The sequence below is a fragment of the Andrena cerasifolii genome, chromosome 7 (genome assembly GCF_050908995.1).
Source record: "Andrena cerasifolii isolate SP2316 chromosome 7, iyAndCera1_principal, whole genome shotgun sequence".
Lineage (NCBI taxonomy): Eukaryota > Metazoa > Arthropoda > Insecta > Hymenoptera > Andrenidae > Andrena > Andrena cerasifolii.
This window is the reverse complement of record NC_135124.1, coordinates 9,704,264-9,721,717: the sequence shown is the minus strand read 5'-3', so window position 1 is coordinate 9,721,717 and position 17,454 is coordinate 9,704,264. Positions and strand designations below refer to the sequence as shown.

At 46.0% G+C, this 17,454-nt stretch overlaps 1 protein-coding gene across 6 annotated transcripts in view; it reads left to right on the top strand.

The window, feature by feature from the left end:
* The window catches only part of Timeout (circadian regulator timeout), a 148,559-nt gene that overhangs the window by 121,156 nt on the left and 9,949 nt on the right, over positions 1–17,454 (top strand). For 3 of the 6 annotated variants that reach the window (XM_076816920.1, XM_076816918.1, XM_076816914.1), the window contains 5 exons: positions 12,041–12,118; positions 12,183–12,282; positions 12,348–12,546; positions 12,898–13,135; positions 13,874–13,971. In XM_076816920.1, the coding sequence (XP_076673035.1) occupies positions 12,041–12,118; positions 12,183–12,282; positions 12,348–12,546; positions 12,898–13,135; positions 13,874–13,971 (713 nt within the window). Of the gene's footprint in view, positions 1–12,040; positions 12,124–12,182; positions 12,283–12,347; positions 12,547–12,897; positions 13,136–13,873; positions 13,972–17,454 lie in introns of all 6 variants that reach the window. The other 3 variants (XM_076816915.1, XM_076816916.1, XM_076816919.1) reach the window with 3 other exon arrangements.

Genomic DNA, 17,454 nt, shown 5'->3' with positions numbered 1-17,454 from the left:
ACGTCTAATTTGTCATTGTGTCGCACGTTAGTAAAATTGTTATCGCGTTGAGCATTTACACGACTCGTGGAAATTCAAAGGAAACTGAAATCGGACTTGGAGGAACCAGCAAAAATGCTGCATATTCGACAAGAATTCCCATGTTTACTGAATTACCAATTCGATTCAACCATGAATGGCCCGGTGCAACGGACCGGTGCTAATGATGGCGGCTCGTACACACATTTCAGAGATGAGGGGACAACGCGTACGGGGCGTACGCGCGGTCAGCGTGGTGGAAGGTAGCCAGACGGATCAATATCACATTACTATAAATAATTAATAGGCCAGCTCGTTTCTATGCGTGCTGCGTACTTCCTACCCGTTCCAATTTTCTGCGCTGTTCAATTCGCAGCGACGCTCGCGATAATGGTAATTGCACATCACGAGGGAAGAGGTTACCGTAATTGTTAATGCATCGAAATGTGTGCCTCGATTTCGCCTCGTCCACTCTCTAACATGCTGGATCACCTGGAGCCGTTTAACAATCAGAAGTCCGTAACAATGTCCCTCCGATGGTATTCGCGAATGAAGCCCGAGGGTCTCATAAAGCACTGTAAATAAAGTCATTCAACTACCGGGAGGTAATCAATTTTACCCTTCATCCGATTCTCCGATCTTTCCGTGACCGCGGAGGGATTAATAATCTCTCGAATGAAGATTTCGAGGAAACCTGGTTTGCTGAAATCGTTGCTGGCAGGACTCGCAGTCAAGAGTAATCCAGCCTGTGTAGGTCGAACTACGAAATCCTTCGTAATGCTATTTTTTACGGAGGCGTGCTTTTATTACTCTTATTACTTTTCCTAATTTAACTTTCCGTCTTTTTCTCCGGGGCCGCATAAGATACGACCGCGAGCGAACGCTGCCCGCAATCCTGTATGCAGGATGAGTCATACAATGGGAGCAGACTCCGGCTTGGTTAATAACATTAAAGGATAGCGCAGGGGAAGAATTCAGTAGTTTAGTCAGATATATTCTCCTCTTTGCGTTGCTTTAATAACATATATGATAATAAAAGGTGCTATTACAATTTTTCTCAAAATGAACTTTCACAGTGTCCTTTCGTACCTTTAATTGCCTCCATGGTAAGATTGGATCCCCGAATTTTCCATTCCGCCACTTGCTTCCAGTTTACCAGAGCTAAATGCGTTATACCTTCGAAACCGCGAGCGAGACGCAGCCGTCTGTCTTGCGTAGCAACCAGAACGGGAGTAGTCTGTTTAACGCATAATTAATCGCGGAAAGTATACGCGCGATTGTACAATGTAACACGCGCTAACTGGTAACAGGGATTTCGAAAGGATGAACTGCGGAATCCCTGATCAACGTGTATCAGATCCTATGCGATACTGCCAATAATACCTTCCAGATGCACGCGCTAATTACCGCGTTAGAGACACCGGCAACCGCAAACTATGTGGCAATAACGTCGAATCGATCGCGTGGCCCAAAATTCGGGACCAGGAATCGATCGACGTAGACGACAACGAGGGAACTTCGATGGCGAAGCCCGTGAATCCCCACACCTTTCCGCAAGACGCCTGTTTACGATATAATTGCTACGATGCAGCTGGCAATCCGATTTTAATTACTTGTCGCGGCTCGTTATGAAACACGCGGCACCAAAGCCGCGGGGATTCATCCCCGTTGCAAAACTGGTCGGCGAAAGATAAAGTCGTTTAACTGCTAACTCGATTCGAAGACGTTTCGCGAAGTTGCAAAATGTTGGCGAATTTTCGAGAGTAATTTCGCGCCGCGTCCCGTTTCTTTCTCTGCCATTCTCTTTCGGTTCGCGCGAAAGCCGATCGGCTTTGAGATGTATGATCCCTGGAAAACATCCGTAAGTTAATAAAAGTTTTCCCATTTGAACGCCCTCGGCGGGTCTCTGATCATGAATTAGCAATTTCATTCAGTTCCGGATTACTTGAAATGCAAATCCTTGGGCGCTTTTTTGCCGAGTTCGTTAAATCTTTGTTGAAGTGGGCGGTGGGTTGTGTCGTTCTACATTTTCGAGCTGCAAGTAATTCCTGGGAAGGTTTCATCACTGATTAGTAGCAAGTTCCTCTCGCGTTCTGTACAGAATTACTACTGCAGCTGCAAAAAAAATCTGCTTCGAGCGGAAAATATAATTCTACCCTTGAAGGGGTATTCGCTCGAAAAAATCGATTTTTTATGTATTTTCTATTGGTATGAAGTTTTTTTTTTGTTGAGAAATTCGAAATATTAACATATTATGTTACATTTGTTTGAAATTAAGGGGACGGACCACTGTAATGGTCTGAAAAGTATGGATCTATTCGGGATTTTTTTCAAACTACGCAAGTAAATCAATGTATTGCTTAGTATAGTTAATATGTACATGTTGAAGTGTAAGAGAATTTTTTTCAATCAAATTCATATATCCGTTTCCGATATACTCTTCGTCAAAATGTGCGCTGCGGCAAAATTGTGCTTGTGGCGTTGACAGTGCCCTAGCCATATGGTTAATCCGAATTCGAAAAGACAAGAATGTTGAAAAAAAATAGAAGGGGGCTGTTAATTACAAAAACTGATCGTCACGTAATAGAGGCGAGTTTTTCGTACAATATATCGCTCGTGTCAATTGGAGGTTCAGTTTTCTCTGTATACTGTCCACGTGGTTGAGAAACGTCATTCTGAGAAAAACGCGTTCAAAGTTTCGCTCGGCTCAGACGCGCGCTTGACACCGCATCGCGGAAAATACTGTATCTCCGTCAATTTTATGAATTTCTTCATGGAAAAAGGAAAAAACTTAATTTTCCGATTTTTCACAGTGGTCTCCCCCCTTAAACCACATTTTCCAACCTGGTCAGCATGATTTCTTAGAGACTAACAGGCCGATTAACTTTTCCACGATTAACGGTTACAAACACGCAATGACACAGGTGTTGTAAAACATATGCTTCTCAGAACAATTCCTCCTGTCTTCCAACAATTCCTGCCGCGGACTCGACTTAAACCATCGGCCATACCGCAGTGACTCGCGACTGGCACACCGGCAGCCAGCATCTTCCGGTCTGTCGTGGACGTGGAGTGGAGCGTTTTCAAACATTGCTGGCCGGCAAACGAAGCGAAATAACGGAATGACCGTGAGGCACCGAGAGGCGCGAGGGCGACTTGCCCGATATACACAGGGGACACGTAGTCCGGAACCATGTTTGCGATCTCGTTGGCCATTCCTTCGGTGCAGGAATTGCTTGGAGTACGTCGTCGCGCATCCGGGACTGCGGCCACGGAGGGCGGGTAGTAGGAGGACAATAAAAACTGCACCTAAACAACGGGGCACAGACGAGAGTGGCACGACAGCGGGAGGAGTGTGTGCAGGACGACACCGGCGCGAGAAGGTCGAAGCTGCATCGTTACAGAAAAAGGTCGGGTCGGGTGGTGGCCGGCGACGGTGGTGGTTTGCGCCGGTGTACGGTAACAGTTGTCGTTGCAAGCTCCTCTGCAGGGACAAGCCTCGGCGATGATAACCACACCGTGGATCGCCCAGGGAGTGCTATCGCGATAGTCACCAGCAATAATAACTACGAGATCGCAGATGCTTTTGATAATAAGCGGGGCCGCTAGCGCTCGTCTACCAGCCGAAACGATCGGGGCCATAGCGATTATGTTAAGATCGGAGCCCGATGGCCTCGATGACCGAGCAAAATACATAATTCGGCTGGTTACGCCGGGCTGATGCCTGTTCCACGGTGCCGCTGGTGTCCACGATGCTAATCGAGCCACCGTTAACAATGGCCAACGGCGATAGTTCGATGACGGTGTCGTTGGGCAAGCGCGGAGGGTCGACGTTAACTGACATTACTCTTATTGTTAGCACCGATAACGATATCCTAGGCGGCAGACCAGGGGCAACCGTGGCCGTACCTGGTGGCGGTCCCGATAGCGAGATACCAGCGGAAGTACCGCATCTGGTCCTTGGTGAAAGGGGGTCGGCTTCCTAGCCCCGTAGAACGTGATCGCGTTGACAACTAGCCCGGAGAAAGGGGGACGTTTCCAGCGATCCGGTTTGAATAAGTAGTTACCGGCCTAATAGTAGTGCCGGACCGTGACGGCTGTTGAATACAGAATTTTCAGCTTGCCACGGAACGAGCAGATTGGCCAAAGAGAGAGGGTGGCAGCCCCCGCTGGGAAGGCGACTCGCCTGGTGGCATCTCCAGTCGGATTCACGGCGTCAAACGTCCATAAACACCTCAGATCTTTCTCCCCCTTTTCCAACCCTCATCTCGTATGCAGCCGCAGGATATAAAACGTTTCCCATCCCCCGAGCGATCGCCGCGCTTTCCAACCGCGCCGATGTCTTCTCGTTGACCAGACCCTCCTCGGGCAAACCCCCACCGTGTGCACGTCGATGCTTGCGGAGCTGCAGCTCGACCAACAAAGGGAGGTCACAACCTGGACGAGCGCTTAAAATGCAGGAATCGATATGTATTAATAGCTCCTGGGATATTAACCGCTAATGGCTGGTGAATTTTGCTGAAAGCAGCCGGGGATATTGAAATCTTTCGACGCTCCGGGGAGCGAAAGATCCACGATCGCCGATATTGGAAGGAACAATAAGTTTTCCTTTCGTATTAGCCCACTTTCGCGTCGAGCGATTTCATTGAAATTTTTCCAATCACAAAGGTCCTCCCACCCTCTCGCCGCGATCTTCGGCGTGCCTCGGCAACTGGATTATAGCCGGCTGATCTTATCCAGCGGCGTGTTAAACCGTCCTATAGCCGCCTCATCGCCGGAGCGAGAGAGAAGCCGTCGTTATCGAGTTTCCAATGAAGCCTATTGTTGGCTAATGCCCGATCGAATCGATTATTCGCCGGCCGTCGTTTTCGGGAATGGACAAGATGAAAGAGCGGTGGAACTGCGGACTACACGATTTTCGCATGCGGGTCGGCCAACGGTTTATAGAAAGGATAACCGTTCCGATACTGGTTACCCGCACGTCACGTTCCCCGCGCCAGCTTTTGTTATCGGGGCCGAGGAGGCTGGATAAGTTAAACGAACGAAATCTCCGCCTCGCACGATTGCATCGTCAGCCATCGAAAACTATGCCGCGGAATCTTTTATATTGCCACTGGGACGATCGATTACGTGGGAAAAAAACGTTTAAGACGTTTAAAGCGATGACGAGATAAGCGGAGGGGTCTCATCGGATGATTGATCGCGCCTCGTATCCTAATTTCAAGACGCTCTTCAAGACTTTCCCTCCGAAGGGAACTTGGCCCAACCTTGTACAATTTGTCGCGAGCACCGGGAAATTTAGACTGCAAGTATTTCTTCGCGAAACGCGATTCAAGTGGTGGATGCGGAGGTCGATGACCGTTAATGATTCCGGCGACAGTAAATTAACGGCTAAGCATGTTTCTGGGCACCCAGCTGCAGACGCTACGCGTCTGAATTGTCGGGCCAGGGTGAAATTGCAGCTCGAGTGTCTCCTCCGACGCCTACTGTTTACTTCCTTAAATTTTTAAGTTCCTAGTGGCGAGTAAACTTAACTCAGCCCACACTGAGAACTTCCTCTTCCACTGGAACGTCATTAAAAAGGCGTTGCCAGGATTTCTCCCGGGCGTGCAAAGAGGGCCCTCCAGGAATAAGAAGAATTAAAGCGTCGCTTCGGCTCGTATTAGGCCGCAAAATGTATCATGAACAAACTGCGACTGGCGAGGTTTGCATGCGCGAGACAGACAGTGAACATCAAAGCTCTTTCTCCTTCCGGTCTTTTTTTTTTTTTTTTTTTTTTTAACTTCAACCCTCGCGCCGAGATGCACGGAACAAAGAGCAGCCGACAGGGGGGAGCACGGTCTAAAAAGGCCTCTAAGGACGTCTAGCGGAAGAAGTACGGGAACGTCATCTTGCTCGTCGCTTTGCGGCGCGTATCAAATTGCCAGGGAGCGAAGCCTCTTTTCTTCGTGCAACGACACCGGAAGCCTCCCCTTTCGAGGGCCCTCTGTGCGTTAATTACGTTAATAAGCTGGTTAACTATAGCCGCCCAGAAACCACGTTACCGTTATAATAATGAGGATAAGATCCCTCCGGTTCGTGGGCGGGGACGCGTTCCGTGCTTCAGGGAACGGTACCCCGCTAACTTTCGAATAATCTTCCGAATTGTGAAATCTGAGTAGAATTAAAGCGCTTATTTTATAGAAGCTCGCTCGGTTTCGTTGATTTTAATCAACACTTCGCGGGGATATAAATAAAGCCATCGACGTTGGTATAGAAAGGTGGTTGCATCCCCTAACTTTGTCCAGTTTCCGCTGCTTCAGAGGGTCGCTCATTTTTCTCGCATTAGCCGCGGAAACCGCGTTCATCGCGCGATCACACGGAACGAAAAACGGGCGGCTGATGCCGCGCAAATTATTACGGAGATTGCCTTTTTTAAATGCAATACACGGCGCGAATAAAAAAGAGAAGAGGCCCTCTCGATACCCCGTGTCCGTGGACGACGGTTATTATCTCCTCACAAATTACACCGGGGCGTTGTGCCAGAGTTTTCGTCCCAGCCACGATAAACCGAGAGCGCACTACCCTTCGCACCCCGTTCCCCCCAATTCGCCGTCTATCTATTCCACCCTTGCATATTTCAAGCCCCCTCCCCCTTCCCGGCAACACCCGTCTCCCGCGTCTCTTATTTTCGAGCATGGAATTTCACTTGATAGGCCGGGCTCTAGCCTATTTACCCGGCCCACTATGTATTCGTTAGACAACACTTATTACCACGGGCAACGTAATCGCATAATGCCAGCCCTCGTGTTCGCGCTCGTGATACCGCCTAATTTAATGTTTCGGGGATCAAGATCGCCGGCGTAACGAGAGATTCGTATCGAATATAACTAGAGTACCCGGGGGTACCCTAATTAGAATTTGTCATTGCGCTATAGTGAGTTTAGGCGGGGCCTCTAATCGTGATTTGTGAAAGGGTTCGATGTCGAAAGTGTGCTCGGTTCGAAGAATTCGATCGAGAATAATTAGACGGAATGCGTCACACTTTATACTTGTAGTTCATCAGTAAAATATGCGGCGAAATTAACCCCCGATAATTCGGCTATTTTCCGATTTTGTGTTATATAACTGCGAGCTGTAAAAGATAGAAAAAAGTTTCATACTTCTTTTAATTAGATCTATCATTTAGTAAACAAAATTATTTTGCAGCTCACGCGTTATAACAGAAACTTGAAAAATAACCGGATTCTCAGGGGTCAATTACACCACCTTGGAGTGAATTTTGGCAGCAAAGATAAATTCCGTTGTAATCACGAGGGAATTCCCTACATATTCACAAAGTCTCAGAATTTCTTGAATTATCGGGTTCGGGATCTACCCTTGTGATTGCATGTGCCTCAAAAGTTGCCTCAGTGGAATCCCACCTTTTAGAGACGCTGTAATTGCTAATCTTCTTGCGACTGTCGCGCTGTTTCCAGATATACGTGCATTTCACTAGACAGGAATCCTTGAATTTTTCACGAAACGACAGAAGTTCCGAAATTTTGTAAACGTGCAGAGAAGATTCGTGCGTTAATAAACTATGACTCGTAACTTTACGTCCGCTGTCTACTGCAGCGAAAGATTAATTACGTAGTGGGACCTCCAATGAAACCGCTTTAACCTGTCTACGGAGTTTGTGTGCGAACGTCAATCTCCTTTACAGCATTGGAACACCTGAGGTACGCGTGCATGTGTGTGTAGAAGCACTCCGAAATGCGGAAATATCCAACAATAAAATAGGTGAGAAATTTCGTGGCGCAGACAGCCCGAAGTACGTACAGCTCTTGTTTAATTTATAACCCTTAGAACGTAATCGAAATTCGCTGCAGGATCCTGGAATATTTGATGCACGACGCAGACCGACGGAAATGAATCTAAGAAAATTAGCCGTGCACAGACAGGTGAACCAATCGGGCGTCGAAAGTCTGTCGCCGTGGACGTGTTAAGGTTGACATTATAATCCCGTGTAAATCGCCTTTGTGTCGCTGGGCCACCTGTATGCGCATACTCGCACACCTGTGCACACGCAGGTGCACCATTGTGTGTCGCCATGGAATTGCAGGGTCGATCGATAAGCCTGTAACGAGACATAACCTGAGTTATCGAGAGACTTTGGCCATGCACCGTTGATAATCGTTGATCCGAGAACACCTACGCACACACATGTGCATACGTGAATGGTTAATCCATCAGGCGAGCTGGGCCTGAGTGACCTGACGCTTCTATGCACAGCGCTGCTTCTTTTATGTATTCGCCTGGATACCTCGTCAAACGATTGTTTAACGTTTCCTTAAATTCGCTGTCAATAGACCGCGGTTAGATTAGATCAAATTCATCAGATACATTATTCCACTGAATGGAATGAAAAGTATCTTGAAGTGACCAAAAATCAGGGAATAATTGCCCTAAAAAGGAGTCCTACAGGACAAAATCAACTGTCTCTGCACGAGACGCGAAAGACGGACCACGTATGGTTGGAGGTTTAAATAAATAGACGGGAGGTTGAGTGAAGAGAGTCAGGTTATTAAATGTCACAGGAAGCCCTTATCAGTATCTGTGAGTGGACAGTTGATTTCGCCTCGACTATAGCGAGGATTCTGCAAGGAGAAGGTATCCCGAAGCGAGAAGTGGATCAAACTAATCTGTACATCGCACTATGCGCGAAAGTTATTATGCATACATTGTTCGTGATGTCTCAAAGAGCTTTGATGGAATACCGTCGATGGTGTTCAGTTTCGTAACTACCGTGCAGACATGCAATCCGTAGACAGAGTTCAAGACCTTTACAATTCTCCTATCTACGAATTACATTGTAACTATGCTGCGCCAAACAAGATTACATTTCAGGATTAGATCGGTTAGCCTTGCCTTCCCAGAATCCGAGGCGAGCTTATCGGACGTTAAGAAGTTTTCGTTATCGAGTACAAAGCTGGGGGACGCAGGACCATGTTCGTTTTAACAACGTATTTGCTAGGATGAATTTATTGGGAAAAGTTGATTTTAACAAATCAGTGTGAACAGTGCTTACTTATTCGATTTTTCATTCATCGAGTTGGGAGGTGTGAGAAATATTACTGGAACGTTGCGATAAATGAGACTCCAGTTACATGAATCATTTAAGATCAATATTTGCAACGTCATCGCAGTTATCCCGATTAACCACTGTTATTTCAGTTTTCATTTCAGCAACCACATGATGGAAAACGCTGTATGAAATTCCACCCACGCATCGCAAAATCAATGTATTATTTGTACTACTTGGTTAGAAGCAACTTTCCGTACCTACTAATCGAGTGTGTGTACTGTTAATATGAATATTGTTTGCGAATGAAGAAGTCAACCAGTGAATTGTTTTCGATTAATTATGCAGAAAATGTGTAATATTAATTTCGAAATGATTGCGAATGTATTCATATTTAATGTAACCACTGTTGCATTAACTTTCGCATAATTTAACTGCGTTCCGTTGCATTCCACACTATTGGACGTTAATACTTCACGATTTTCCTGAATATATGCATCACGGTTTATTACAGAAAAGTCGAAAATAGAAAATCAGCTCGCGAGATGTCAGTAGGTAGTACAAATTATAACACGAATTCCTGTTCCTGTTAAACTCCATCAAATTCTAACATCAATTTAAAAAAAAATACAAATATTAACCGGGAATAATAATATCATTATGACAAATTAGGACAAATTACCTGCGAACACTAATTACTCATAAAGTGATGCATGAAGCAAGCTTCGCGGTAAGTAATCGTACTCAATGCACAGCATTTCGAAATTATATCTACGCGCAGACATTTCCTCTCGTTTAACAGATTAAAAATTTAAATTCCATGAACGATTTGCAATCTAATTCAATTTCTGTGTCGACAAAGCTTCAGCTCCATTCCGCAGTTAATATATGCGTTTGAGAGGTAACTACGAATGGAGGCGATAAATATTTCAAGGTATTGACTCCCGAGATCCACGGTTCAGCATAATGTCCACGTAATTGCTGCCCCCCTTGACAAAATCGAGCTTACTCGAATTCGGCTAATCAGAGCGAGCAAACGATCTGATGATGGATATCGCGTTTCGCGTACGATTTAATTATACGGCCGGATAAAGCCGAAGATATTTTTTGACGCGACCTTTTCCATCATTAATTCGCCATGGGGCGGCTTTCAGCGAAATGGAATGCGGAAGATACGATGAATTATTAAATTCCTCCGGCACGAGTAGCTCAATGAATGCAATTAATACTCGGCTCGGTTATTTGAATGAAATCAATAACGTTGCGTGTCTTTCCGGCTCGTCTGTTCGTATTCATGGAACATTTACTTAAGCCAAAGAAAGCTGGAGAAATAGAATAGTACGATCCTCCGTGTTTCTTTAATCGATCACCGTGACTGCCAAGGAGAGGCCTTCCCCCGCTTTCCACCGAGTATTTCGGCGACCGCGACGGAGAAATTTTTAAGTTCAGGATGGAAACGTCAGATCTCCCGGAGCGGTTTATTTTACGTGGAACTGCTGCTAGCGAGTTCAGGGGAGACCGCGGAAAGGAACAATTAAAACTTTAGGTTGAAATAGCATGGTCGTCGACATCACTCGGGCGGACTGGAGTCTTCAAGGGAGGAGAAAGTTTCCCTTGGCCGTGGCAACACACTGGTTTAAAATAGAACTTTATGTGATGATTTAAAATACGCCGGAGGTGGAACTCTCCAGCGAGACATCGTACGTTATTAGATGCCAGATAAGAAAGTATACATACTCAATGATTATTCCAGGAACCTCCATGAAATTACAATTGCGCCACCCAAAAATCTGCTATCTTAACTGCTGAAATTTCTCGACTTAATTACGTAGCCCTTGCGAAAGTACTGTACACCCATCGCGTCTTCTTAATTAATTCATTAAAATATTCCACACGAAAGCCCCCAAGTCTTTTCAGTTGTTGAAAATAATGGAATCTTTTACAGCAGCCCCTATTCTCTCATAACACACCACTAAAGAAACGTAACGTATACCCGTGCATGCTGCAACCGAGATTCAGAATCCCAACAGCTTCATTCGTAGGGTAAAACGAAACGTCGCGTGCAGCTTCTAAAAAAAAAGAAAGAAACACTGCCGTGGAAAAGGGATACGTTCGCGAAGCCTTAGGAAATTCAGCCGGCCGGTAACGAGGCTTTGTGTCGATCCAATCGTCGGTGTCTCGGCCGGCTGCAATTTTTCCCCGTTGCCCCTGGCCGCCCTGGGCTCGTCGGAAATGTAATCGTCTTTCCGGCGGCGGCCGCTTAATTCGCTCGTCGGGTCGTTCGGAATAAAAAAAAAAAAAAAGAAGAAGAATACAACCGTTAACTCGAAACCTACGGGATCGAATCCGATCGGATTCCACGTTGGCCGCGTAGGTATATCGGCGGATTCGGCGACGAAATTCCCGCGGAACTCCGTAAATTAAACCGACCGCGACCTTTTCGCCCCGTGGCCCGGTTTCTCGTCGACGGATTTTAACGAACGATTCGCGGGGGTGGGATTTCGCCACTTCCGGAGCTCGACCTCCGACGCGCGATTTGTCGGCGCTGGATCAGTGCTAAAAACGACAGCCAGGCCCGATCCCATCGATTCCTCTCGAATCCGATTCAATAGAGCGCCTGCGTTGGCCTCGAATTCGTACCGCATCGAAACGAAGCTTGCGATTGTTTGCGGGTATTTGTTGGTTTGTTCGCCGCCGGTCCGTGCTAGGGAACGATATCGCGCGTTTCGATATTGTTCGAACGTGTTGTTTGCGTGTCCTTTTCCGCGACGGTGTGCGTGACCCTATAACGGGGTTCGAGTGTGTTCGATTTTTGTTGTAATTCTGATGAGAAAGATGTAAGCCCCGCGAGAGAATGAAGGGTAGCAAGTAGTTAGGATCAAGCATGTTAGTGGGCGCGCGGAACGGTAGCAGTGGGATGTAGGAGGATTTCCTTTTAGGGGATTAATTAAAAATGAATACATCTTCTTCTGTTTGCAGTAGTCGAGGACGATCCTGTTACGCAAAGTGAAAGAAACCACGGGGAAAATGTAGAGCATCTTGATAATAGTGCTGCAGGTAGAGTATTAATGGAACGTGTTACGTAATAGGTTATTTTTAATGGAATTTTTAATACTGTCAGAGGAAGGCCACGAGGAGGAGGAGGAAGACGAAGAGGAAGAATCAGCACCGAGATCTGTTGCCGTAGAAACGAACTTCAAGTTCTCCGACTTCGTTCACAGGTGAAATAAAGGGCTCGGATGATTTAACGTCCCCCATGATCCTCAACTTTCGTATTCTGCTTCAGATTCGCCAACGTGAAAGTCGTCAAAGCGATGCTGATTCTGCTTCGGCAATTTGATAAAAACACCGACGAAGTGAATCACTACGTTAACAGGATGCTGCATCGGATAGCATGGGATTGCAAAATGCCAGGAATGATGTTCCAGGCGTCCATGTTCCGAGCATTCCAAAGGATTCTCGAGTCTAAGCATCCCGGTCATAAGGTGACTTGTAATTAACTTTACTAATCACGAGTCCGCACCTTAATTGACGCTAGTGCAACTTAATCTACAAGTGGCGGCGCGTATTTCTCGCGCCACCGCCTTCAACCTTCGAACCTTTCGAACACGTTCGAGCCACTCCTACAAGCGTCCCACCTTGGCGCCATTAAAATTCCTAAATTATTCGACCAACTCCCCCTTACCCGGGAACAATGCTCGGCGAATCCTGCCCCAAGCCTCGCTTCTTGGATTTTATCAGCGAAAATTTACATATCTGCGTTCCTTCCGCTTAATGGCCGAGAACGGGAGAGCGGCCCTCCGTGTCCAAGTGGACTGAGATTCCAACCCTTGCAGGAGCTCCAAAAGTTCGCGGTCTTCATAATCCGTCGTTTCATCGAAGTCGCGCAGAAGAACCGGAAGGCGTACATGGAGCTGCTCTTCTGGAAGGCCACTCGCGACGCGACCGAGGTCGTCGAGGGTTACGACGCGGTAACGAATAACAAGAAAGTTTCGCGCAGCCTCTGGACCGAGGCCCAAGAGGACGAGTTACGCACGCTCTTCATGGAACATCAGACTAACAACTATCCCCAAGGTACGCTGCTCGCGTTTCCGCCGAATCCTCCGATTCACGGCTTTTCCCTTCGAGGGAAAAATTTCTACGATGTTAGATTTTTTTCTTGAATTTTCACCCACGCAAATGATACACCGAGGACCTTCGAACCTATTGACGATCAAACGAACGCTTAAGGAATCAGAGGGAAATGCTATAATGCATTTCTAAAAGCAAGAATAATCCAATCAATATCCGACGGATATTGATTCGTTCGAAATCTACTCGTCGGGTACATTGTGGAAAAACACGTTGATACTTTTAGCGGAAAAAATTACGCAGGCGTCAGACCCCATTGTCTTATACGAGGCCGCGGTTATTCTCGCTCGAGAGATCCTTGACATCAAAGTAGTTAGACGCCGGCGAAAATTGCCGATAACATTAGATTACCGATAACAACGTCTTCGTTTATCGGCTGACCGAATCACGTACCCCAACGATCATCCAGTTATCCTCCCCTTCCTTCGAATCAATTCGCGGGTAATATTGATTGGATATAAATAGCACGGTTACTCGTAGCCTTGGATCAACATTCATCCCAGCCTCCACGTAGCTATATCCATTCAGAACAGAAGACTGAAATAATTGAATTATAGCAACTGTCTCATTAATAAGCTCTCAGCCACGCGTTTGCTGTAACATCGTTCACGTCGTTCGGATGTGATCGAGTTCTTCTTATAGAAGAAGTATCTTTTATATTTAAAATACATTTTTATTTAGACATTATCGATTGGATACTGGAGAACATTAATCAAGAACGAACGCGACATGGTATTATCAAGAAGCTAAAGGAGATGTACCTGATCGTCAATTCCAAGGTAAGTGATTTCTCATCTCCCCTCAATTATTCTTCAGCCATGATCTATGCTTTTTTTGCGTTGCAAGTAGCGTTCCCTTCTTAAACATCTTCCCCACGATCGAGATGATGCATTCTTATTCGAATTAGATCGGAGGGTGGCTGAAAGTCGCGGACTCGGCGAAAAAAAATCGACTACGGAACAAAACACTCTGCTCTCTACCTTCCTTCGTGATCTATGGGGTTTATGGGGTTGACGCACCCTAACGCAGCGTAACTCTTCGGGCCTTCAGAGAAATATGCGTGTATCTATTAAATTCTGCCTCTTCTAAACAAAAATCTCGCGTCGCAACGAAAAGCTTAAAATAAATGGGTTCCACTGAATTCGGACTTCAGAAAAAGTAAGCCATCCAATCTTTGCAGTGGAGAGTAAAAAAGGAACGTGAAACAAGCCTGAATCATTCGACCCTCTTTCACTAGTCGATACCATCTACCTACTCATTCCAAGGAACACTCCCACCTTAACTACTTCCTCAACGATCAATCTGTTTCTACGAGAGACGCACGCGCCCACGTACGCTTCCAAAAACGTACTTGAAAATTCATTCGACTCTCTGATACCCAGCCCAGTCCCCCCAGCGACAAAACCCTGACAGGATCAATGATTTACAAGGAGCGCGAGAAGTCGAGGGGGGGGGGGGGTGGTGTGCCGCCTGGAAAATAAGTTTCTGGACCGGTGACGCTGACGGGGTGAGCATATGCAAAAAATGGAGCGGTAGAATTGCTGCAGGAACTGTAAATTCTCTGGAGACAATTTCCACGAGACGCTTTCTGGGGCATCCTTTCCCTCTCGCGCTCCTGGAGGGGCGCTCTGTCTCTGTTCCTGCGTGGATCACGACTTCCGCTGCGCCAGCAACAGCGCCTCGCCCTCTCTCGCCCGGCTCTCACGGCGCGGGGATGAAAGTATCTCAAGATTTTCTTCCGTCAAGTGTTCCCTTCCGGCGCCTCTCCGCGCCACGGAAAGCTATCGCTTTGTTTGCGTTTTCCTTTCAAAGGAGCACACCAAGGTTTCGGGCGGGGGCGGAAGCTAGACACATAAATAGACGGCGCTTAACCCCGAATGAATCCCCCTCCCCCTGTAACCACGACTCGATCTCCTCGCTATTGGAACCGTTTAAAAAATGGCCGATTACCGTATCGAAAATGCATACCATTCGGTGGGTTCCATTCATCGAAATTGGAGAATGTAAACGGAACATCTCGTTTTTTACCTTTCAATGCAAATTTCCCTCCATGGCACGCGTATTTTTCTGTTCGAATGGCCATTAATGTGAGATTTCTGGGCGCTCGAACGAGTTGCATTTGAACGCGATTTTGGATGCACCCCTCCGTCGGGTGAATACAGGTTCGTGTGGAAATAATTCTGCGGGGAATTGGAGCTTCTTGTTTTCACAGAAGTTCTATTGATACTCTGTTTCTTTCGTATAACCAAGATTACCAAAGATTTCCCACTACCTGTTTCCCTGCTTCCGCTTGTCAGGTGCCGAAAGCAATCGCTTTATTCGCATATCCCTTACCTGGGTAGATTTGTGTTGAATCGAGAATACAAGCCCTGCATTTTTCGGTCCGGAAAGCTAAAGTATATTACGAGAAAACCTGCTCGCTTTCTAGCAGAATGAACGACAAAAAATATGTTTAATAGAAGAAAATATGTTTCGTTAATTACTCAAAGATGAGCACCGCGTTGAACATCGCGTTTTATGAAGCAATATCGAAACGCATCGCTCCCACGGTTCTTCCACTGAAAACAATTTCAAACAGCGCCGTTCTTTGGCAGCAAGTCGCAGTTTATTGCCACTTTTGGAACGGCAGCGATACATTCTTCTATCGTTCGCTTGAAATCGCGACGGTAATATTAAAGATTTCCGTTCACGAGTTTCCACCGCGGCTTATTCGTTCAAGCACGTTATTTCCCTTTCCCCGGGTGGTACCCTTTTGCCGTGCCGCGGGAAGCTATCGTTTTGTTTGCCTTTTGCCCCTGCGAAACACGTATAAACATTAGTATCGAGCGGGAAAAGTAAGGTGAGGCACGCGCCCCGTCAGTTCAACATCGTCCTTTTTGAGGTGCACGAGGAAAGAACGTCGCGGGACCACAGAAACGAATAACTTCGACCATTCTTTTCCATCGGGGGGGTGTATTCAACGAGCCGCGCGGTTCAATTACCGGCGTAAAAGAATATCTTAGAAATAGGAAGTACGCGCAGCGGAAGAAATATTGAAATCATAGATTCTGACGGACCAAGGATTCATTAGTTTTTCCCTCTAAAGGTTCGCATTGAAATAAGCTGTATTTTTAGTAGGAGACTGCTCACTGAACGAGAAATATGCCGTGAATTTTAATAGATTGTAACAAGCATGGGAATACAAAGGAGGGGAAAAGAGCAGGGCTCTCGGCGATTGTGGCGTTTTGAAAATCGCCTCATTGCGTTCGTTCGAACCGCTGCAACAATGAGCATAGAAAAGATTATTAGCAGGGAAAAACGGCCGGCAGAGAATTAACAGTGCAACGGGAACAGTGGAGCGAGATTTCAACGAGTTTTGTTGTACCGATACTCGTTTTCCCTCTTCCCAGCGTGTCCTACTAGCTTTTGAATAATCCTTTATGCGACAACTTTTCAGACCAGTTACAATACGATTTTAAACAAAACCTTTTCGAAACAAGCGACCGCGGCCGTTTCATGTATTATGTATCACATACATACAGCTCGAAATAGCAGGATTCCTCGGCGAGCTTCAAAAAGTGCGAATGTAACAGTGGAACTTTGAAGAAAATTTACATGAAAATGCCCGCTGGAAACGGGTCCCGACCATTTGCATGCGCGGCGAATTCCAGCGCGGCGTACTTTTAAACGTGTTACCCGTTAATCGGTCCAAATAGTTAAGCATCGAGGGACATTTTTTTAATCGCTGACGATAATTATTCATCGCGACGCACGTGGGCGTCCTTTCGCGAATAATGCAGCGAGGTCGTTTAACTTTTTCGGGCAATGGCTGCTGGGACCTGTTTTCCAAAAGAATCCATCACATTGATCGCCAAATTTATCTGGATGGAATGACAACCGGTAGAATTCCTTCCAACCACCCGCGCCACTGTTCATTTTCATTTTTCCCCTTCTTCTTTAAGGGGGGAACCTTATGTAAATGGTCTGTTTTTCAAGAATTTTTTTTTGGAAAATGTAATGCGCAGATTGATTTAAAATTTGAAATACCATTTATTAACGTTATAATGTAAAAAAATATATTTTTTATAAATTTTAATTGTTAATAATAATGGTGCAATGGCGGCTTGAAAATGGCATCCTGTAAATTCGCCGTGCAGTGTACAATGCACAAAAATGATCTGAAACAAAAAAATCAAAATGGAATAGTTACTTTATGCAAAAACGCTCAGCATGACATTTTTCTTTTATTAAAATTTTCAAAATTGCAAAAATGGCGAAGTTTT